The sequence below is a fragment of the Cryptotermes secundus genome, unplaced genomic scaffold, assembly GCF_002891405.2.
Source record: "Cryptotermes secundus unplaced genomic scaffold, Csec_1.0 scaffold968, whole genome shotgun sequence".
In the NCBI taxonomy this organism is placed as follows: Eukaryota; Metazoa; Arthropoda; class Insecta; order Blattodea; family Kalotermitidae; genus Cryptotermes; species Cryptotermes secundus.
In genome coordinates, this window is record NW_019719376.1 from 1,013,140 (window position 1) to 1,038,172 (window position 25,033).

The 25,033-nt window shown below is 37.7% G+C and overlaps 1 protein-coding gene and 1 long non-coding RNA gene across 11 annotated transcripts in view; one reads left to right on the plus strand and one right to left on the minus strand.

The window, feature by feature from the left end:
• Window positions 1–437: 437 nt before the first annotated feature.
• LOC111865665 (phosphoinositide 3-kinase adapter protein 1) overlaps window positions 438–25,033 on the minus strand; it is a 230,354-nt gene continuing 205,758 nt past the window's right edge. For 9 of the 10 annotated variants that reach the window (XM_023853879.2, XM_033751960.1, XM_023853871.2 and 6 more), the window contains 5 exons: window positions 22,849–22,974; window positions 21,310–21,404; window positions 14,191–14,388; window positions 13,564–13,666; window positions 6,826–7,218 (listed from right to left, as the gene is read on the minus strand). In XM_023853879.2, coding sequence (XP_023709647.1) covers window positions 6,845–7,218; window positions 13,564–13,666; window positions 14,191–14,388; window positions 21,310–21,404; window positions 22,849–22,974 — 896 coding nt within the window. In that variant the 3' untranslated portion in view covers window positions 6,826–6,844. Of the gene's footprint in view, window positions 1,121–6,825; window positions 7,219–13,563; window positions 13,667–14,190; window positions 14,389–21,309; window positions 21,405–22,848; window positions 22,975–25,033 lie in introns of those variants that run through there. The other variant, XM_023853889.2, reaches the window with a different exon arrangement.
• LOC111865700 lies at window positions 2,127–7,111 on the plus strand. The gene is made up of 3 exons (XR_002843017.2): window positions 2,127–4,648; window positions 6,859–6,918; window positions 7,027–7,111. It is a non-coding gene; the product is annotated as an uncharacterized LOC111865700 (long non-coding RNA).

Here is a 25,033-nt window from a genome sequence, read left to right on the forward strand (position 1 = left end):
TAATATGTCGTAGCTCGTAGAGTCGTTATTATGCAACGACTGCGAGGTAAGCAAATATACCAGAACCGTTACTAGGTAACAGTTGCAAACAAACACGTCTCCACAGCACCGAATCAACGCGCAACAGTGGAGGTACTTTGGGAACTGTATTTTCTACAGTGGTCCGTGCCGGAGGTTATAAGGAGGACAACTGGAGCAAGAATTCGGAGTTGGAATGAAGCCACCATTCAGACAGAACTTGAAGACGAAAGTAAAGGAATAGCCATTGTTAGAAGCCGTTCCAGAACTCCAGTGGAATGGCCCACCGAAATGCCTGATATTAATGAAAGGTAAATTTACTAATTATTACACCGCCTTTATTTAACACGTACCACGGAAATGTTATCATTCAACATTATGGAAAAAAAAAGACGCATTTTCTTGAAAAACTAAGAAAATAAATATTTTGTAATTGAGGCCCCTATATGGAGGTATCAGTAGCACATTTGATTTACGCGTCTATGTAAGCCCAACAAGAGTCAGCTTTCTCTGGATATTTTCGAAATCCCCCGAAAGCCAAATGAAATCTACGTACCATGCGGAACATCAGCCTCACTTCAGTGCATACAAGACGATTTCTGCATGGAGCGTACTATGAATGCTAATAGCCGGCCGCGCCTTGTCTGCCTCTGATGTAGGTCTGACTCATGCACCTGCTTTCAATGTACTTTGCCTCCGCCTCATTCATAGACCTTCATAGACCGCTCGCTCGACCTCCATAACGATTCCTCAAAGTGAAATTTCTTCTACTAATCTCTCTCCTGCAAAGAGCTGGGAGCGGCTTCGTGACTTCCACATTGACACACTCGTACAGCGGAAGATACTTACCAGGATATTCAACACCATTTCCTTCGTGATATCAAGATATCACGTATTTCCTGATATGTCTCGAAAGTCTACCCATGTCTTCAAAAAGGCTTACGGAGAATTTGGAGGTTAATTTTCACGCATTCTGGACATCGGCACAAGATGGAGGAGTGTGATCACGTCCGGCCGTTTTATTCCTGGAAGAAGTGCCATCGATGTCCCTGGAGAACAAGCTGACTGGACTTCTTTGGCATGGTAGACAGTCCTGAAGGTCCTGAAGAAGAGAAAAAGACTGCCCTTACCGGAAATCATGCCCTGAACAACCAATCTATAACGTATTCCTAGGACACCACTATGGGTAACGATACTTCTTGCGGTCAACAGGGGAAATGTGTATAATAGTCGATTTCTGTCTGTTAAAAACCGGGGTTAGCACTATTAAATTGTCAATAAACGTTGCTGTACAGAGCAGACATTCAATACAGAAAATACAAGGTGTAGAATGTCATAAATCGATTTATAGTTTCTTTCAAGGAAAGGATATAAAATGATACATCGTAATAATTTGGGAAAAGATCGCGTCTAAAAGCACGATAAGAGTAACCATAATCAAAACGAAGTTAAAAATAATTATCAGCATCAAGGACTGGGTAGTCATTTTTGCTTCTTCCACTACAAAAGTAGGAGCCGGGATAGCGACTGGCTACAGGTTGGAAGACCGAGGGATCGGAGTTCGAGTCCGGATAAGGTCAAGAACTTTCTTTTTTACATGTCATCCAGACTGGCTCTGGGGCCCACCCAACCTCGTCATTATGAAGGCTGTCTTCCAACTCATGCGAAATGAAGGCTTCTCCTAGTTATATGTGCCACACATTTTGTTCCTATCTAAATGTCTCCTCTTCTCATGGAAGAGGAACAAAGGAGGAGAAAATGCCATGCAAGTTCCCAAATTTTTGTTTAATGTAACACAAGTATATTGGTCAGTACCAACAACATAAGCAATTAACAGCAGTTTCATGAGAACACACACTGCATCCTGATGATGACTTTCAAGGTAAAAAAAAGTAGCTAAATGTAAAAAGATACTGCATTTATAATAACTGCACAAAAGTTGCATAAATGGCATATATATATATATATATATATAGATATATATATATATATATATATATATGAATCGTATATCAGATTATTTATATATAATAAACACACTNATATATATATATATATATGCAGCATAGTTCAGCTTAATTATATGATAAACAAGCTACAATTTATTTTATTATGCCTATGTGAAATTAAGTTCCAAGTTCTGAAGATAGACTTTTGAATGAATTTACAGAATGAAACCTATCTGCATAAAGGGAATTTCCTACAGTACTCTGAGAAAAAAGACAATATTAGCTTCAAGGTTCTCATAGCAGTGGTTATGTAAAGCACTATCCTCTGGGATGTGAGGTTACGTAGTCCAGGATACATTCAAATCTACACACTACATAGCATCACATCCCTGATTATAGTGTTCAAGGAAGACAATGCTTTTAACTAAAAATTTTTAACACAATATATTTTATTCTGGTTTTATTGAACATGCTTTACAGGATTCTTTCACATAGATGCCATATGTTCTATTTCGCCCTCTAAAGCAGACAGACTTTCACTTCATGAACAGAATTGTCTTGTTCTTTATAATTTTCTACCACAATAATATTTTGATTTATTAATAACATTTGATTTTATGACACATACACACAATCTACTTTTTATATTAGCTTAGTAATATTTACTCCATAGGAACAGGAATATAAAAATTATAGTACAAAATTAATATTATATAAATGCAATTAATTAAGAACTTAAATATATAATATAAAATATCAGTTGTCTGCAAATAAGTGTTCATACAATATAACAAACTACAAACTATGTTACTTTGCAAAATATTGGCTTTAAATATTAGGTTTACATACATTATTAAATACGGAAATGATAAATATTGCATTTCTTAAGATTAGATTCATGACTGAGGTCCATAGCTACTTTGTCCACATGAATTCATTCCTACCGATTAATTCCTCCAATTTTTCCAGCTTTCAGAAAGGTGTAGTTTTTCTGTCTCAATTAACTGCCTATATTTATAGCATATAATCTCTGTAAAACACTGACATTCATCTAATCCAGCTACCACTATAACTCCAGTATTTAACACATTTCTTACATGTTTTCTCATTACAAATTATTTTCAATAATAAAAGCTACCCAGACACTGTGTCCATGGACATGTTTCCATCTTTCTTTTTATCCATCAAATATCTGTCAAATCTAATTTACCTTCCAAGTTCACATACATAAGAAGTAACAACTTAAGAGTTCAAGACTTCAGACTAGTTAACGATTTAATTAGAATAGGTAGCATGTATTATGGTGTGCAGTATGTTGTCCTGCTTTTGTAAAGACCACATTACTCAGAAACACAGCTTAGTGTACTTGCCATTAAGTGTTTTCCGTCTTAGTGTAATTTCATGTGCATAATTTTATTTAAGTTTTTATGTTTTCAATGGCACTGTGGAAGACTGCAGGAAAATTGATATTGTCACATGTTGAGTGAGCACAGATGGGGTTTGGATTGGTAATCAGATTTATTGGACACTTTTAACACACAATTCATGACTGCACTTTACAAGTCCCTATCACACAGAGACTAGTGTTCTCAGTCACGGTCTTCACTGCGCTGCTTGGTAGCAGCTTCCAATGGTGGACATTCCCCTTCCTCTGTGTTCCCAAACTGTCCCCAGCCTCAGCTACCACCTTCTGCAACTGTCAACTAACTGAATCCCAGCAGTTCTCTAACTCATTGCAGCTCCTAACTTGTTCTGCTTATAACATCTTGGCATGGACTGCATAGAAAACACCATTCTTCTGCCACAGGGAAGTTGTTGCCTAGTGACATATTCCATTGTTGTGTAAAGCCATCAGCAGGGACTGAACAGAAAACACCATTTCTCTGTTGTTGTTTATGGCCTACTGTCTAGAAATGGCTGGTTGTTGTGACTCTACGATTCTTGCTTTGAGCGAATATGCTACAATATTTAGAGTTCTATTTACTTTCCCTTTATAATTTTACACCCAATAGTTGTTCAGAGTTGACTGTCCATTATTAATTTATCCACAAATCAATTCATTATAATTCTCCAAATATCCTCACCATCAGGACTAACAAACCACTTGCCTACTAGCCTGCAATGAGTGAAAAACTATTGAATTAATTTGTTTATATGTATTCTCTCCCTTTTTTTTTCTATACAGGATGTCAAACAAAAGATTCAGACATGAATGATATTTTGTATTCATATAGTAGTGTGGAGTATAGGCACATTACATTGAAACAAACAACAGGACAGCTGTGCAACAGCACAGTAAACATGCCTCTACAACAACAGAGTTACTGCTTGGTAAACACATTCCTGCGGCAACAGTTACACATGCCATAAGGGAAACAGGGTGTTGTCTACATGGTCTGCACAAAGGAGTTATAAAAAGAAGAGAATTGGGGCAACCAGTCAGTTGAGCTCTGCAAAAGAGGCTGAGGACAGATGGTGCTATAATTAAGTTGACAACTGACGAGAGTTCTGCATGGGCAGCTTTGATAAGAGGATCTAAGCATGTGAAGTTGAAGAATGTTCACTGCTAGAAGCCTTTGCTATGGAATGGCAGGTGAAAACATGGCAGGCTGGAGAAGGAACAGCAGGTGCTGTGGTAATCTGGGATTAGCGATAGCGCTGTAATTACTTGCAGTTCTGAGGTGTGTGTATAAGTGGTCAGTAAATTCATTCACCAATCCATACCCTATCTATAGTTGCACCCCTATAACATGACAATATTATATAGTAGGGGACGGGGTTGGTTAAGGCACTGTGCTAAAAGTCCGAAGGTCATGGGTTTGATTCCCATTGAGGTCACTGGATTTTTCAATTGACCTGATCTTTCCAACTGCACTATGGCTCTGGGGTTGAATCAGCCACTAACAGAAATGAGTATCAGGAATCTTCCTGGGAGTAAAAGAAAGTCAGCTCATAAGGCTAACATCCTCAGTGCCATCTCTGAGCTGATGTGGGAGCCTCAACATCTCACCCTATGGATCTCCACAGCCTGTTACAGAGATACCGTTACCTTTACCTATTTTTATGAGTATGATATTATACAAGGTAGAATATTTGATATATCTTGTATATTGTGTGATGGTGGTAAGTAGGCTGGTAAAGAGCAATTGCAATGGCATGGGTATGCATGGTTCCACTACTGAAGAAATGTCTGATGACCAGAATTTCTCTTATTGTCACAATGGCCATAATTCTAAAAACCGCTGTCTGTGTACCTTTCCTTGTTTATTTTTTAACGTTTTTATTGCCTAACAAATGTAATTAAGTTTATCCAGTTTTATGTCTAATTCTTCTTCTTAAATACAGAATATTACATTCCATATAATTAAAGTGGCTTACTTGTCAATGGATTTATTGATTTTTTATCACAGAGGGAACTTCCTTTAAAGATCAATCCTAATACTTTCATTTTAATATCATTTCAATTTTAATACAGAAAAAGATATGAAAGTACCTCATCTTAAAGACAAGCTTGCATAAAATTTATAATAACTCCAAGAGGGGTTAAAACTAAGTGCTGTATGAAAAGCTTAGTACAGTTCCTTGATAGGACTTCACTGTATCAGCAAAATAGCGCATAAAATTATGCCCTTCTTTGTTTTGCACAAATCAGATTTCGAATTCTTATTTCTCAACAGAAACATTCACTAACATAAGCAGTTATAAATAGTAATTTAGAAACAGTGAATAAGTCTGAATTGAATTACCCATTAAAGAAATAACTTAATATTTGTATAAGTTTAAATCAAGTTTTCAAGGATAAATTGTTAATACAGTACCTGTTTTCCTTTGTAACAACAGAAACTGTAATTTTGTCATTCTGAGTTACAACCATTAAGTAGGTAAGAGATGATCCACATGCCAGACACAAAACTTAAAGTAAAGGCGAAGTTGTTCCTGTGCTTATCTAAAGAGCACTACGTCATGAAGGTGCATGGGGGAGTGGATGTATAGATCCATGTATTCTTGACCTTGGCATTAGCTGGAGGTGAGTAAATACAAAAAATAAACACGTAAATATTACTAAAATCTTTTCAGGCAATCAGCAGTGTCAATGTTGAACTAAAAACCAACATTTCGGAGATCTCCCTAGTCTCCATTATCAGGGTTAAAGTGGTGAATGACCGTATGTCACAGAGATTTATTCTAGTTTGTCAAACTGATGCCTCTTCCTTTATGTGTACTATGCAGTAGGAAGGCACAGTCACACTGTGTCACCACATTGCCTAACCTGGTGTCCCTGTTGTCAATTTCATTTCTTTTTCATTTTCTCTTCTCTGTGTCTTCTTGGGATTTTTTTATGTACGTGTGGTGGAGTGCCTTGATAATCTGGTTCTGGGCACTCTAACACACACACATAAACACTCATCTAATCCAGCACCACTGAAATATACAAACCAATGGAGCATCTAATAACATTACAACAACATCCATAAAAATTGCACTAAACAAAACAAAAGACACTGATGCAGCACGAGGAAAATAGCATGAGAAAACATAATGATGAGTAATGTACTCAAACAGACATCATTTATGAACAGGAGACAATAAATGGGACAACACTGACGTATTTAAATTTGGAACTAATTCATTTTAAACACAGTCGAAAATACAGTCTAATGGTTTTACCAAGATGGACAGTTGCCAGATGATGGCTGATTATTGCTGAAACATTTAGCAGAAAGCAGGAGTAAATGAAAAATAAAGTTGCATTTGAAATGAAAGTATATTTGTGTATAAGTGATTCAGTGTGCTGATACTGTTGTTGAGATGACCTGCAGAAACTATTATTCTTGGTTCTGTACCTTTACAATTTGATAACTAGCAACTTCAAAAACCTACTTATTTCTAGGTGGTACAGGAGGTGGAATACATGCATCAGAAGTTGAGACAGTCACATTCACATAATCAGGTAAGTCTGAATCATCACTTGGAGCTGGGCTCTTTGGTGGATAAAGAGTATTAACTGTACCAAGCTCCATTTGAGATGAATCCTCTCCTGATTTCATATTTGTTGTAGTCTCTGCCACAGAGGCCTTCTGAGAGTCTACACCAAGGACATCAATGTCTTCTGTCTTCAAATCATCACTAATGGGACCATGTTGCAGTTCTAAATATTCACAATCCCCATTTTCACTTGAACTACGCTGTTCAGCACTATTGTTGCTCTTACACGCCCTCGTCTTACTCGTTGGGGACTGCAGGATCATGGCTAAAATGAGGAACCAAAGAAATATTATGTTTTGATCTTCAAAATGCTAAAACCAGTATGTAAATATAGATTTCTATTTTCAATACCATAAGAGAGTATTTTGAATCCAGTAAGGCAATACTGCATCAACGTTTCTCAATCTCTTACAATCAGTGTCTTTGTTTATGACAGATCTGACCCATTTGTCAGTTATTTATGAGTTTATGGAGACTTAAAAATATTAACAAGTTTCAGATCTACATTTAAGTGTTGAAGTTTTAAAAATCTGCTTTTCATTTAATTTCTTAGGATCCAAGATAGATAAGTCGTTACAGCAATCTGAATATGAGAAAGACAACTGAAAAATCAGGGTTTGATTCCTGGTACAGGAAAGATATTCTTCTCTTGTCTGCAGCACATAGCTCTGGGGCCCATCCAGCCTCCTACTAAATGGGAAAGGGGGTTGAAGCATCTGGGATATAAATCAAAACATTCACCTCTATCTAGTGCTGATATTAAGTGTTGTATGTATGAATGTATGAGGGGTAGGCCTTCTCGGCCCTTGCACTGCGACCTACAGTGGTCTATTGTGCTTGATATTAAGTGTTACAATGAGTATGATAAAATTATAGTCCATTTTTACTGTTAGCTAGATTTTATAAAGTGCTTGATAATATTATGTAAAATAGATAAGCCACTGTTTGCAGACTGATAACATGCTGATCACTAAACAGTTTGGCTTCAGAAATGGAATATCCACTAAAAACACTGCCACTAAATTAACAGACAGCACATTAAAATCTACTAACAGAAAGAAAATCCATGCTGGTGGATTATTCTGTAATTTTGCAAAAGGTTTTGAACAGTGTAAATCAAGAAATCTTGCTAAGTTACACATTTTTGGCATTAAGGGAAGAGTGACAAGTTGGTTCAGAATCAATCTAACAAACAAAAAACAAGAGAACAAAATAAAATCATCTAATGCAACTCCAAATTCCTACTCAAACTAGGGAGTTTATTGCTAACAAGCTCCATGTGAATCTATATAAAAAAATATAATAATATAAATAACAAATAATTCATTTTGGTACAATTAAACATTTGATACAATGATAAGTGCACAAAAGAGTCAGTACATACAAAATTCCTTAGCTTAGAAATTGATATACACTTAAATTGGAAATGTCATATGGATCAGTTCGTTTCTAAGTTAAGTGAAGCATGTTAAGCAGTTAGATCTATGTTACATGTCAGCAACACTGACACTCTCGAATCAATTTATTTTGCCTACATTCACTCTACAGTAATGTATGGAATAATTTTCTGGGTTAATTTATCTAAGAGCAAAACAATATTTATGATATATTTTTAGAATAATGACAGATGTCAAACATAGAGATTCATTTTGACGTGTATTTAAAGATTAGTGATCTGACCTCTTCCACATGGATACACATTTTCATTAACAAACTTCATTGTAAATAATCAAGAACACTTGCAGATTGTTTCAGCCATACACAGAGCTAACACATGGAACAAGCACCTTCTTTATGGACCAACTGCCAGCCTTTGATGTTTCAAAATAGTTCATAGTGTGATGGCATCAAAGTTTTCAGCAATCTACCATCTAGCCTCAAAAGTTTCATGAATGAGAAAACACAATTTAAATAGCATTAAAAGATATATAATACACACTCATTCTATTATGTTGGTGAATTACTTTTGTCTAAAAATGACCTAATGATGTACTCTAATGTTTACATGAATAGCATAAGTGGAAAAGTATGTGGAATCCCTGTGTATTTAATATTTTGATGTGAATGCTTCAGTTGTACTGTACATAAATGTTCAATGTTTCTATGAATTTTTCCACACTGTATGGTCATTTTTTACTAACTCTGGGTCTCTGTAATATAATGTAATGCAATGCAATGTAATGTACATATATACACATATATATTGTCACATGTTGCCTATGTAACGCAACAAGTAAATTCATGCAGGTCTCGGATTTGGTTAAGACACTCATTGGACAATCTCTTTTACACTCACAAGTACAGTCATTCACAACTTCACTGTTACAATTACTTGCACAACTGTTCTCGGTATCTCTTTGTTGGATGTGAGCTTGCTCCTGCTCTAGTCAGAGCTACACTAAAAACTGACTGGTCTCTTCGAAGCTGGACTTTTATAACTTTGTCTTGGACGGCATAGAGTGCACCATGTAGGAGCCTTTGGTCTCGGCTGCTGTTATGCAATGACCCTTTTGTTGTCCTTTCATCTCCAGAGAAAAGCGTTTGTTGCTTAAGGTATTCCTAGGCAATGGCCCACTGGTATTGCATTTCCATGGAAGTATACATTCTTATCGCAGCCCTTGCGTATCAATGGACATGTCTTCTGTCCTTTTTGGCAGCATGCCACAATATGAAAATAATGCATATAGCTGTACTGTCTGTCCCCATATGTCTTTGTGGCATAGTGCTTAACATAGCTCAGGAATAACTTTATTTTTATTATAAATCTCTTGGATCTGGAAGACCAGTATATCCTACCTCTGCCAGTGTAGTGTTCCGTCTTTCATGGGGGAGGGTGAAACAATTCTCTTTAGCAGTATACAATATACCATAAAAAGTTGACAGTCAGATGATTAATTTGATTGATGCTAGCAATTTATGCATTTTTTTACCACCAGTTCAAACAGTCTTACATGTAAATTGGACAGTTAGACAGATAGATATAAATGCATTGTAAAGATCCTAGTATAGAACAAAATCAGAACACAATGTATCATATTCAGAAAATACCCAGATATATAGCACAGTTACAGAAACATGTCCCAAGAACTACTTACACTGCAACAGTCTTGAGGTAAAAGTCACACAAAGTTATATTAAAATACTTTTCTGATTTGCATTTCTTATAATAAGCCAGTGGTATGCCATGCATGGAAGCAAGGGAAGCGTTGCTTCCATAGTTAAGAAAAGAAGTCATACATAAATAATTCAATTTGAATAATAAGGATGTAAATATTGTCATGTTCTGAACATTTTAGAGTGTGATGATTCTCAAGGCCACATGCCTCATCTGCCTCCTCCCTACCCCTCCTTGGGGGGAGGGTCCAAGTTCCCTTTCATTAATCTTTGTATGAGTTTGTCTCACCCAAAGTGGTCAGGGAAGCAAATTTCAGTTTGCTGGCTAGGCCTGCGATAGAGAAGCGAAGGAATGTGTTCTTTTGATGGTTATGTGAAAATTAATTGTTTATGTGTGATTTCAGTCTTTACTGATTCTGACGATGGTGTATAACACATAGAGATATTGGGTTTTTGGACTTTAACCATCGTCTTGGTTTTAAGATAACTAAGAAAAACACGTTTCGGAAACTGGATCTGTTTCCGTCCTCAGGTGAGGGAAAACACCTATTCTGTTGGGTCCATTAGAGGCCTCAAGGCTAGCTCTTTCTAAGGGACCCAACAGAACAGGTGTTTTCCCTCACCTGAGGATGAAAACAGATCCAGTTTCCGAAATGTCATGTTTTTCTTAGTTATCTTAAAACCAGGACAATGGATAAAGTCCGAAAACCCAGCATCTCTATGAGATTTCAGTCTTGTTGCATGTTATAGAAAATATTAAGTTTTATTAAAATATTGTAAGTGATATTTAGAGATATATAATATAAGATATTTAGATGGCGTAAGACTGTATTTATGATCATGTTTTGATGCATCAGAAAGAAGCTATCCGCGTTTAAGGGAAGCAAGTCTGATATTGTGGTAAGAGGGGCAGGGGCATGAATAGACTACACGCACAGGCCACAGCTAAAATGAATGCTGGGAGACAACGCGACTGTGACTGTGCAGTCGAAAGCCTTTTAAAATGGGGGTTTAATAGCAGGGACTTTCCTGAAAAGAAAATAATTTTAGAAAGAGGATGACCGACATGAGAGTTGCCAGAACTTAGAGCACAAACCAAATTATGTGTGAGGAAATTTAATTTGGAACAGTATTCTAAAACAGAGTGGCTATCTGGTTACCGTAATATAGGAAAATTGTTCTGTTGGCCATGCCTAGTGTTTCTCAATGAAAAAAATGTATGCAACAAGACTGGGTTTGGTGATATCAACAATCTTCATAAAGCAATGAAATGACATGAGAACTCTCAGACTCATATTATTTCAACAATGCAATGTTTGGGAAATCTCGAATTGACTGTCAACGTGACAATCAAAAGCGCCTGATGATACTACAGCAGAATGAAAATGAAAAAGAAAATAGAGAAATAATGAAACGCTTGATTGATATCATCTGCCATTTAGGAAAGTGGCAACTTGGCCTCCGTGGTCATGACGAAAGCGTGGATTCTATCGACCAAGGTAATTATGTGGAATTAGTTCACTTGTTGAGGAAATATGATCATCTCCCATTTAGGAAAGAGGCTATCAGTTTGTTTATTAGATACCACTGCTTCCCTTACCAAAAATAGTACCGCACATGACATGTTTCAACTGTAAATAGTCATCATCAAGTGATATACACAAATCAGCCAGAGATGTAAAGACTGTAAGTATAAATTGGTAAAAATGTGGAGATTATGAAAATGGAGACACAATAATAATGAATTTGGTCAGACATGACTTAATTTTTCAAAGATGCAAGCATATAAATGACAGAATTTGTCAAAATGTAAGTCTTTTCCAATTACCAATAAGTTCAAATTTTATATGTAACTCGGCACTTCACACACTCATATTACATTTTAATTAATCATATATAGCCCATTTGGTCAATCAAAGTAAAATTATAACTTTAAGCTGTACATTAGTCTGTATTCTTTGCTGAGTATAAGGAGTAATCTTTCTGGAATTTTGTGTACTGTTGAGTAGCCAAAGTTGACTGACATGGTGTAATGCATGTATTTGGCAGCAGGACCAATGTGTTGACTCTATATAATGTCCGTTCTCTCAGACTAACTGGTACAGTAGAAAGTGTGCCTTTGAAGGCAAAGACTGATAAGCAGACACAGCTTGATGGCAAGAATTCACGTGTTAGTAGAGTTGCAGTGTGACTAAGACTCAACCTCTAACAGAAATGAGTACCAGAAATCTTCCTGGGTGTAAAGGGCGGCTGGCACGTTAGGCTGACACCCACCTATTGTTTAGAAAATGTGGGAGCCTTGACATCTCACAACCCTATGGGCCTCCACAGCCATGGATAATAAAGGATTCCAGATGATAATATTAAGTGATTAATCCTGTATGTATGTTTTATATTGTCACATGTAGAGGGTACGCATGATGAAATGATGGGTTCTAGTTCAGATGTTTGGATATATTAACAGCTTGGTTACACGCACTCTCTCAATTACACTCTAATACAGCTCTATTGCTGACTTACATACACTAGATCTTCTAATCCACTGTTGCATGCACCACTGCACATATGGAGTCTTCTACATCACAGTTGACATCCTCACAGGCAATCTTCTGTATTCCTTGATCCGCTTTGCTTGCTTCTGCCGCTCTCAACTGCTCAAAACTCGAAACTCGTAACTGCCTCAATACTCGTAACTCGTGCTCAATACTGCATACTCAATAGTCATACTAAACACACTGAATCAACACTGACGAGTACTCTCGTTATGTAGCTTCCACCCTGACCACACAGAAAACATGTTTACTGATTGACTAGCAACAGTTGCTGCACGGACACCCCTGTTGCGTGACGTCACAGCCTAGTGGGGAGGGGTTTACCAAGCATTGTTATGCAATGAACACTCGTTGCTATGGATATTCCTACGCAATGGTCTCAACAATTTCCATTGCTTCGTTGCTCAGCGATGGACAACATATAACACGCTACAATATGTATAAGTGTATACAGGCAAGGGACTAAATAAGAAGTGGGGAGGGGTTGGTGCAATTTGGCCAGTGCTTGTCTCTCACTCTTGAAACTCCTATAATCCCCATTCACCTTTCTTCTTCTTGTTCCTTCCAGAAAAGCAGAGACTCACCTCATTTGCACTGTCAATCAATGATTCTCAAAGTTTTACATGCATAAAACCGTGGTTGCAAAGCAGAGTTCAGCCTTAGTGAGTGTGAATGGCTAGTGAGGACACGTGTCAAAGTAGATGTGGAACAGTGCATGCAAATGAGTTAAAAGTGAGTTTAGTGCAAAATAAAGGAAGGGGGCTTTGCAGTGGCATAAAGTGAAATTGTAGAGGACAAAAGAAACAGGCAAACATTAAGATTTTAGCGGCTATTGCCAGAAAGATCATAACAGTCCCAAAACAAGCTAAATATTGCAATATGATCACGTGAAAAGTAAGTAATAAATGAAAGTTACAAAAGCATGTAACTAGTAAAACACTCACTGGATTGTGTGAAAGAACAGCAGTCCCCACCATTAGGATCAATGCTATTTGATGACTCAAATTCCAGCAAGTCAGGCCGAGGTGAAGGCCATGGAGGACGTTTCTAAAAAGTAAGGAAAGTAAAACCATAGAACCTCCATTTTTATTATGCTGAATCATCATACAGACTCACTTTGAGACATAAGTACAGATGAAGAATTTAAGGTAACAAATAAATTAGTAATTGCAGCAAATTAAAACACTTTTAAAATACTTCTGTTTAACAATACAATAATATGACCATTAAATTAGGGAAATATACTACTTACAAAAGTTCATTATGTAATAGCAGACTCTAAGCTACCTTAATTTTGTATATTTATATAGTCATTATCATATTCAAGTACACTTACAACAATCACTTGGAAAACTTCAAAACATTTTTAGAGTATTTATTTGCACAATACAAATGTTCTTAGTCATAAAAATCATGATTAGCGAGTTCTTATTTCATTTTTTTTTTTGCATTCCTATAAATTACTCTTGCTTATTTTCTATCTGGCTGAAAAACTGCTACCTCTTTTACAATGCAAAATTGAAAAATGGAACACAGGATTCTATAACATGCAAGCTAAGGACATATAATACCTCTATAGAAATACTAGAAGCAGCAGAAGGAGAGGGTGCAGACAACAGAGGAGTTCTTTGCCGAGTAGGTGCTGGAGCGTAACGTGGAGAAGAACACTTTCCCTGAAGTGGCCTTGGCGCTGGAGGTATTTCATAGCTATGGATGCCAAATTTAATACTGCTGCTGAAGTTTCTTACATCAGGTGATGAAGACCGCATCTGTCAGATAGAAAGTAAATATTACAGATGTTTCCATTTTTAATTGAAATAACAAATCAAATGACTAACCTAAGATGAGAAGAAGTATTTATTTCTTTCTGGAAACAACAGCATCATATTTGTAACTAACTTCATGATGCAGCACATTTCTTGAAAATATGATAATTACTGAGCTGAAATCCTCTACTTATTAGCAAGAATATGTTAAATTGGTGGAATTTCTAGAAAAAATTCTAAATATCCCTGCCAAAAATGACTGTGGATTTAGAAAGTCCTCTAGAGAAACATACGAGTATTACTAGACTGGTATAATAACATATTTTAAGGAAGATATAAATCTTTCATGTTGCTATGTAACAGAAATCTCAGATTGCATCATAAAAGTTTATATTATGAAGAATTTTTCTGTGTGCTACTTGGTTTTCAAAAGACTCAGGTATAGAGGCAAGATTATTTAAGAATGAAAACAACATATCTTTGAGTTAGTGTGCTAAAATACACATCATTAAACTCTCATCCTTAAATGTTCATACTAGAATACTTAAAGGGAGATAACAACCATTTCTCACTGGGTTTTGTGGGTTGCAACATCGTGTAGTAATGTAAGTGGTTATTAAAGTTCTGGAGGAACCTGCTGCCTCCATCTTCAGGGGGTTCCCCCAAAATGGTCTCTACATGGCTATGTAGTGGGATGCAACCCAAATGGTCACAATCTAAACTTCAAAGCTGTGAAAAACTCAAATCTCAGCAGTTTCTAAAGATCTTCTGGAACTAGAATATTTGTAAACTGAGAAGAATTTTTGAGCACGTGGAATGAATTACCTTGTTACCTTTATGAATCATCATGTTCCCAGTGCCTAAAACAAAAGTTGCAAGGGAATATTTTTCATACATTCACAACAGTCCCTTCCCATCACAGATGCAGCAAATTTAATTTCACAGTATTTTCCTAAATTAAACCAAATGCTATAAAATTCAAGTACAGGCTTTGGAACAAGCACTATGCAACTAAATTAAAGATTTTCCTCCATGACTAGTATAGATATTATAACGTGTTTGGAGCAGATACTTCCATGGTAACGCAATAACAGTGGGCCGTTGCGTAGAGAATGATGAAACAATGAATGCTTCTCCCTGGAGATGAATAATAGAAGGTTCGTTGCATAACAGCAGAAACGGAACCATGAGAAATGGTGTCTGGTATCAGGTCCGCATAACCCTATATAAGAGAGTTGTAAGCAGAACTAGGGAGACATGTATGAACGAGATAGTTGGGATCCAGCCATGGTCAGAGACAGCTGGACGATAGCCGCCACAGAATGCAGTTGAAGTGATACTAATTGTATTTGAGTGTGTAAGAATAAATGTGTGTGAAGTTTATTTGTCATGTGATATACCCAACACATGACAGCTGGTGTCAGAAGTGGGGTTGGACTTACACACGTGACCAACAGGAAACTAACTTAACTTACGAGCACAACAAGCGTTACCAAAAAATAAAATGGAGTCACACCAGATGATGGAACTCCTGCTGAAGGAGGCCGACCCCAAAGAGTTGCTGGTTGGTTGGAAAGCCTTTAGAGAAGAGACAGCAGCCATGAGAGGAAAGAGGGATGCCGATACGAAAGCCTGGCTAGAAGAGATTGCCGCCAAGCGAGGTGAGAAATGATGGACTCCAGCAACAAGGAGATAGTGGCCGAAAGAAAACCAAAAATGAACATAAAGACGATGGCCTGCCAAGAGACGGAGGCACGTCTAGGAGAAGAACAGCCGACCTCACTGGACAGGAAACCTGAGGTGGCACAGAAAGAAGAGGTCCCTGTAGAAGATGCCAAAGTAATGCCGGTCAGAGATCTGAAGAAGAAAAGGAGCAAGGACTAAAAAGCGGCCGCAGAGCGCCACCACCAGATGAATGAACAGACCCAGTCAGGATGGGTGCCAAAAAAGACTGGCCATCGCCCGCAGAGGGACGAGCCACTGTGTGAAAGTGGCACGGAAAACACAAACTGACTGGAAGGTGTCCCGTTGCGCAACAGCAGTACAACACAGGAGAGATGCCTTCAAGAAGGAAACTACTCAGGCAACTTTCAGATCCCAGAGAAAGGAATTGGCCGTCGCAAATTGTCTACAGCGTCTCCACAAGCAACCTTATGATGAGTCTCAACCATTGCGGGGTAACCATAGCAGCAAAGTGAAACCAACATTGGGCACTGTTGCGCCATGGTCTCATACCAGCAAGTGGCAGGAAGACCAAGAGGAATGACGACGTCAGCAAGTGCAGACCACACCTCAAGTGCCATTACATCGACAGAGGGAAGTTCTCAAGAAAGACATGATCAAGGATTGGACACTGTGAAGGGGTCGACCCCCTCCAAAACAGAAAGGAAACAGCCCGTATGGGAGGAACCAGTAACGTAGAAGCACTGGCCTCCCCAGCAAGGATGAATGAGGAGAGAATGAAAGTGACGAATGAATGTGAGATGACAGAATCAACAACCATTGGACCACGGAAGTGCTCGGGATGAGCACTCTGGAAGAAGGGGGGCAGATGGAAGAATCAAACATCAGCGGAGGTACCGCTAGGAAGGTGAACACCCGAAAGAAAGGAAAAACCTTTAGGCTGTTTGGGGATGAACAACCTTTAGAAGGGGGCAATGTAATGTGTTTGGAGTAGATACTTCCATGGTAACGCAATAACAGTGGGCCATTGTGTAGAGAATACCAAAACAATGAACACATCTCCCTGGAGATGAAAAACAAAGGTTTGTTGCATAACAGCAGACTGTCAAAACAGCAGAAACAGAACCATGAGAAATGGTGTCTGGTATCCGGTCCACATAACAGACAGTTGGGATCCAGCCATGGGCAGAGACAGTTGGAAGACAGCTACCGCAGAATGCAGTCGAAGTGATACTAATTGTATTTGAGTGTGTGAAGTTATTTGTCACGTGATATACCCAACATGAGACAATATTTTATTTAAACTTCCTAAATTTATCTGCCATGAAGGTTGATGGGAGATGAGAGATTTCAATAAGAAAGGTTTATTTTCCTCTTAATGACAGGGCAATTAAAAGATGATGGCTAGCATTGGATACATACAGCTTAATGTGGACTCTGAACAATGGTGGAGCCCCACACCTACAGATTGTCAGAGGTGATGGATGGAGAAAGCATGTTATCCAACCAACCTAAAAGCTGAGGCCTTTGGCACAAAAGCCCAACAATTTACACACAGACTCATAGGTCCCTGAATGTGTGAGATCTCAGGTTTTCTCAGTATTAAGGGTTTACATTGTGATTTCTGGGTTGAGACAGCTATCCATCTACAGGACTACATAGTATCACAACCCAGAAGGCTACAAAATCTAAGGCAAATATATGTGGCAGTGTCAAATTTGTGGAGTAATGCTTCTTGTTGCCAATTGCTTCACCATTTCACAATTTAAAGAAAAGCTATGTACTTCATTACTTTGTTATGCAGGATAAAACCTCGGATGTGGACTCCATGACTGACTTAGACCCCCTCCTCACTCCCGGTCATTTTAATTCTTTTTTTGTTGAAATTGCAGGAAAAATGGTAAACCAATTAAATGATCAAAAACCTAAGTATGACCAAGCATGTAAAGTTACTCCATTTTCTAAATCGATTTTTTTCGTACCAATTACAGAAAATGAGGTACTTAGTGTGACTAGTAAACTAAAAGGTAAACTCTCCGCGGGCTATGACGAAATCCCAGAAAAGTTAGTAAAATTTAGTATTCAACCTATTTGTAAACCTTTAACATTTATTTTTAATTTGTCTCTTTGTACTGGAATTTTTCCTGATCAGATGAAGATTGCCAAAGTTCGCCCTATTCATAAGAGAGGACGAATTCAAGAATTATCTAATTANCCTCACGTTGTAAAAGGAGTGTGATTAACATGGGAATAAGATTGTATAATAACTTGCCCTCTCAAATAAGAAGTATTCAAGAGTTCAAGGTTTTTAAGCGTCAATTAAAGGATTACTTGTTGTGCAAAGCTTTTTATTCCCTTCAAGAATATTTTTACAAGAATTAGCTTAATAATAGAACAAAGATACTTAGGTAATTTATTTTAGATATTGCATGTAATTTATAGTTTAGCTTTTGTTGCCTTATTATACTCATCCACTGTTTTATCATATTTAAAGGATTTATTATGTTATTTTTCTATGGTTTTTTTATATTATTAGTCATTTGATGTGATGTTTAATCTCATATATTTTTTTTAAAAAACTGACTTGTCCAATTGTACATAATGTAACAGTTATGGATGTTAAATAAATCAATCAATCAAATCAAATCTGAGGTTCTCACAGTAGTTATTATGAAGAGCTCTACCTTCTGGGATATAAAGATGTGTAATCCACTGAGAGTTGGATGATATTTTGAGGAGCATGTTGCCTCCATCGTTAGGGGACAAAGAATAAGTTCATGGTCATGTTGGTTTCCTGCTTGGCTTATTCTTCAACCCTGAAGATGCAAGTGACATGTTCCTCTGAAATGCAGGTTGACTTTCAATGGACTACATGGCATTATATCCCAGAAGAGAGAACCCTTTATTTAGTATTTGTTGCCTTTCTGAATTTAACCTTTTCCTGTTGTATGTCAATATATGACTGACACAGAGACAGTGCTTCCATGGGCAAATTTCAATATATGATCGCAAAGTTTCTTTCTCATTTCTCTGATGATATGTAGGTCATACGTTGCTACTTACCACTATATACTATACCACTGCAATCATGAATATTTAGTTGGTGACATTTGTAACTTGTCATACTCAGAAAAACCTTTCATTTCAAGAATAGTTCTTTCCTTGATGGTCAGACTAGAATTCGGTGTGTCTACCACCTTTTCATTGATAGATATTATAGTAATGTTCAGTTCACCCAAGAACTGGGAAACGGAAAAAGCTGCACAACAGGCACTTTTATTGCTGGTAGAGTTGGAAATCCAAAACTAGTGAGGAAGGGGGCCAAGAAGAGAATGAAGAGGGGGGAAACTTTTGCCTACAGAAGAGGGAATACCCTGCTAATGGGCTGGAAAGACAAGGGTGGTTCTCATGTCTACATATCATGACACATCAATGGAAAAAATAGTGACCATTCAGAAAGGGGGGCAGCAGAAAGAAATTCAAAAGCCAAGGTGTTACTCGTCTATACAAAGCATACGGGTGGTGCAGATTGCAGTGATAATTACTGTGAAACATATGCTTTCATTCGTAAATCTCTGAAGTGGTGGAGAAAACTCTTTTTCTGGTGCCTGGAAGTGTGCATTGTAACTTCATACATTTTGTACAGCAGCCATAAGGCACACATGAGAATGAAACCAATGTCACATGTCAAGTATTGACAGAGCTCTTGCTGAATACCTAGTAGGCAATGTGTGCAACCCAAGAAAGAGGTCACATCTGGTGTCAGCTGAGTGAGAAGAGAGACTTGTGGGAACCTCCCAGTCTAGCAAGCACAGGCCATATTTATGCACTGCAGCTTGGCTGTCTGTACTGCCACACAAGTGCTAACCAAACACTGATCACTATAAAAGCTCCAATGCCCATTTGTTAGTGTGCCACCCAGCGGTGAGAGTATAAAGATGCTGGCCTCTGACATGCTAGCATCGGTCACGTCAGTCACCGCTCTGCTTGAATCAAGAGTTCACTGCAACAGCAACGCAGCAGCAACTCTACTAGTTAAAGCCCCACAGCCAACTCTGCCAGCACATGCACCATAGGCCTGCCAGCCAGCAATCCTCACCACTATCCCACCAGCTTGCAATCACTGGGCTGCATCAAAGAACATCAGGCTGCTACAAGGAAGCACACCACACTGGCTAGCTTGCCACAACAAAGGCTTCATTCTAGCCCTGGCTGACGCACTGTGTCAAGAACTTCGCCTGACAGTTGGCCTTACCAATAACAGCATCAACTAGACGCTGTGCCAAGAGTCTCATCTGGCTTTAGAAAACAGCCCTTTTAGGGGCCTCCAATAGCACAGTCATCAGTAGCCCAGGCTAGCCCGCTATGAAAGGGGTCTCGACTGGTATTATTCAGACATGGTCCCACTCATCTGTAATACCCACTTTAAGAGCAATAAACATTTGCTATAGTTTTATGTAGTTGTCTTCCCCAGCATCAACATTCCACAGACTAAATACAGTGCCTCACTCCGTCTACCACTAGGAAAAAAAGGAACACAAAGACTGCACTGTATGCAGCAATCGGAAGGTCAAGGAAGACAGAAAAGAAACATAGTTCTGTTGTAAGACTTGTATAAATCAACCAGCCATATGTCATGGGGAATGTTGCAAAATATATCACACCCTCAAGATCTTCAAAATGTTTTAGTGTAGGTCCCATAGTTTATCGGGTTTTATTGTCTGTGTACATAGAAGAGTGAGAATTATAAGAGGAAAGGAATATGTGTCCTCTTGAATTATGCAGGTATGTACACAGTTTGCCTTTTCACTTTATGCCTTTACTGCACCCACTTTTTGAGCAAAACAGCTCACTTAGTGGCTCTGCATTCATTTAAAATCCCTCGAGGACCTGGATGCAGAAATTTCTCCAAAAGCGACAACCAGAAATGGTTAATCTTCTTATTACCAAGTCTATTGCTACCAGCTAGGTAAGAACTGTCAGGCTGTTCTAGATGAACTGAACATCTTACAAGAGACCTCTATGTCGATGAAGATGAAGCAGATTGTAATACATATAATTTCAATGTAATTTTTACAAATATTTATTAATTATATGCAATAGAAAAGCACTGCTAGATTGAATCATGACAGAAATGCTTCTTTGACTCAGTTCATTCTCAGGGAAAGCATCAATGAATAACACTTTTCTTTTCTCCCCATAGAAGCATCATGCCAATTAAGGTCAGAACACTCTGTTTACCTTTCTGTCTTCAGAATCTGAGTGTGTCCCAGAGTCACCCAGGCTTGCACCACTGCAAGCACTTTCCATACTCATGCGACCTGATGACGATGAACCTATAACAAGCCACAACATCACATAATAACTGACACTGAAAAAGGTACAAAGGACAAGATACAGGACAGCATATTCACACAGCATTTCATCATGGTTCCCAAGTAATGAAATGATAAACATAACACACAACAGTACTGACATGTATAAGAAAAAAGAATAGCCTGTAAATGCTGTTACATCCTCAAGGTCTTTGTCTTTGAACGATAACCTAATAGCTTCTGTCTCTACAAAATGTAAGTTATATCAGTGCTATCTGCCAGCTTTCTGAGAGACAGAATTTATGCTTTATGCAGGTTAATTTCTGTGAAGTGAATTACTTTGCATCTGTGATAAATGAGGGCGTAAGTGGGTGGACAATATTAAAACGGATCTTAGAGAGATAGGATGGTATGGATTGGATTGATCTGGCTCAGGATAGGGACCAGTAGAGGGCTCTTGTGAACACAGTAATGAACCTTTGGGTTCCATAAAATGCTGGGGAAATTCTTGAGTAGCTGCAGATTTGACTTCTCCTCAAGAAGGGCTCAGCTCCATAAGTAAGTCAGTAAGTATGTTTTTTTTATTGCTAGTGGGGTGGAACTAAGTCCCTTGTACTGCAGCCACTTCTGGCATATTGTACCAGCCCCAGATGATAGGTGAGGGTGATTGTGGAGCAATTGGTGGAATGAAGATTGGCAGGGGAAACTGAAGTACACTGAGAAAACCTGCCCCAGCACCACTTTGTCCACCAAAAAACCCACTTGACCAGACCTGGGATCGAATTTGGGCCACCGCGGTGGGAAGCCAGCGACTAACTGCTTGAGCTATGGCATGGCCCGCGTAAGTAAGTAGGTAAGTAAGTAAATAAATGAGGATTAAGGAATGTAGAATAAAAGAACACAAATTTTAAAATCACATCCTCCATGTAAGATTTGAGGCTTTCACGGCGGTGACTATGAAGAAAGCAGTCTTCTGGGATTTGGCACCGTGTACACCACATATACACGGTGCCAAATCCCAGAAGACTGCTTTCTTCACATCTTCCATTTTTGTTACATGCCTTATTCTGTGTGTTGGCCAGAATTAAGTAACAAACATCTAGAGCAGTGGAGCTAAAATGAACATGAATACAGAAAATAATATGAGTTAAAGAAATTACAAAATTTAATGGTCAATTAACACATATATTTCCCTGAATGCAAATTTATGAAATATATTTGAGGTTGTTTCTGAGAATCTGGGAAAAATGCTTACTTATGCCTTTTACAAATGAACAGAAAGCACTGGAAAAATGTGAACAGTATACAGTGGAACCTCCATTTAATATTCCTTGATTTAAGGGTTTCCAGTGAATCAAAGAATTTCAAAAGAGACATGAATGGGGATTCCATTGTACTAAACACTGAATTTGGAAAATTGGTTTTGAATAACTGATTAATTGCATCTTTCTAAAGCTGAACTCACTGGAAATACTCTGGAGACTTAAGCTGCTAGATGGACGCTGACATACTGGAATGGATTCATTATCGTTGGCCTTTGTTCCATCTCCTTGATAGCTTCCTGATGATCCACTTGAAGATTCCTTCGTTTCTGAATGAAGAAGAATGAAGAATTTGGTATAATAATCAAAACTTGGAAACACACAAACATTGTTTAGAGTGGTTAGATTGAAAATGGGCTAAATGTAGAACTGTACATTTATAATAATGTAAGGGTCAATCAGATATATGTAGAATGGCTCCACTTTGCCTGCTGAAAAAGTTAGCACTGCAATGTCTATTCAGAAGTTTGAGTAATAAATGATATGATGATACAAATTCCGTCCCAAGTGCAAACAGTATATTATGTGTCCTTGATCTTGCTCCTGTACACTACATGTTTCGGCCTCAGATGGCCATCATCAGGTGTATAACACTCACATTGCTGTCACACTGCACCCAGCCCAAAATTTAACATTTAAAACACTTTCCTTGTTATTATCAACATCTACTTCGTTGATATATTATTTTGCACACGTTAATTTTGATTTTCCTACTACAGGAAAATCAAAATTAACGTGTGCAAAATAATCTATAAACCAGACAGATATCAACGAAGTAGATGTTGATAATAACAAGGAAAAAAACAATGTGCTTTTAAAATGTTACATTTTAAACTAAGTGCAGTGTAACAGCTACGTGAGATTATACACCTGATGATGGCCATTTGAGGCTGAAACATGTAGTGTAAAAGAGAGCAAGATCAAAGACATATAATATATTGTTTGCACTTGGGATGGAGTTTGTATCATTTATCAAGAGAAGGATCAGCTGTAAGTAACACACAGGATGGTACTGAGAGGGTTAAGGAGGAAATTATTTAAGTCACAGCAACTGCAAAGATGTAAACCAACTGCAGTCATAAATGATGGAATTTACATGTGTTTGCCATACAGTAAATTCCTAATAAATGAAACATCAGTACAAACAAAAATAAGTTCCTCAAATCAATGATAATTTTACTATGTCTGCATAAACATAGCCTATGTAATGCAGTTCAACTGTTCATTATTAAAGAAACATAGTATAATTTTCTTCACACTTCCTCCATTATATCAGTATTTTGAGTTACTCTGTTGTAACATATGCCTACTGTAATACAATAAATCTTATAATATAAAGGAGTCACACCATATTCTCTGGACTATAAGATTGGACAATACTTCCTAATATCTGCACAAGTTTATAGTCTGAAATTATAGCAGGTTTCTTCCCTAAAATTTTCCCTTTAACAACTGGAGTTCATCTTACAGTTCAGAAACAAGGTAAGTATGATAATTCATTCAAATTGTGCATCACATGACTCACTTCTCTGTTCTCACTTCACAAGTGTAACGTATGAGGTAGCAGAGGTAGATGATAGTGTAACAGGCCATTAGATTTTCTGTTACACATGCAATCATGTTCATATGCATATGCCTGATTCTAAACTTGAAATGAGCTATTCTGTCTTTGTTATTTCCCTCATTTTCACCATACACTATCTTAAGAAAGGTGATGCTCATTTTTTCCATTTCAATTTCTGTGCATACTGACAGCAAACATAGTAATTACCTGTCTTCTAGCAGATAAAATGTACAGCATACTTCCAACAATACAAAGCTATGAAAATATATTTACAATCTGAATAGCAGAGTTGGTATACGAGCTGTCACAGGAAGTCCTAATGACCAATTTCAAAGGACAAAAAGTCAGGTAATGGTAAAACAGCATTGACTGGGAGGGAGTTTGAGGAAGTGATAATACTGAGTCAGGCAAAGAAGCAGTAATTTCTGGGAACTTATATTTACAAACAAAGCTTTGAAAAAGCAATTCGCTCAATCATGCTAAGAATGTTTCCATTTTGTAACCAACTCTATAAAATATCTGAAGGTTCTGTCATTTATTACAGTAATATATAAAAAATGGTATGAAATAATGGAATCCTGCTGAAGGTGCAGCCTTTTTGGTGGAAAGGGAAAGACACAGCAAGTGTGACATGTCAAGTGAATAACCACTAAATACAAAAAAGGTATTGAGCTCAAGCATGTTACACATATTAAGCTGAGAAAGCAGAATTATTCATGTTCAAAGAGGGGTGGACAATTTTTAAACATACCTGTAACCAGTGT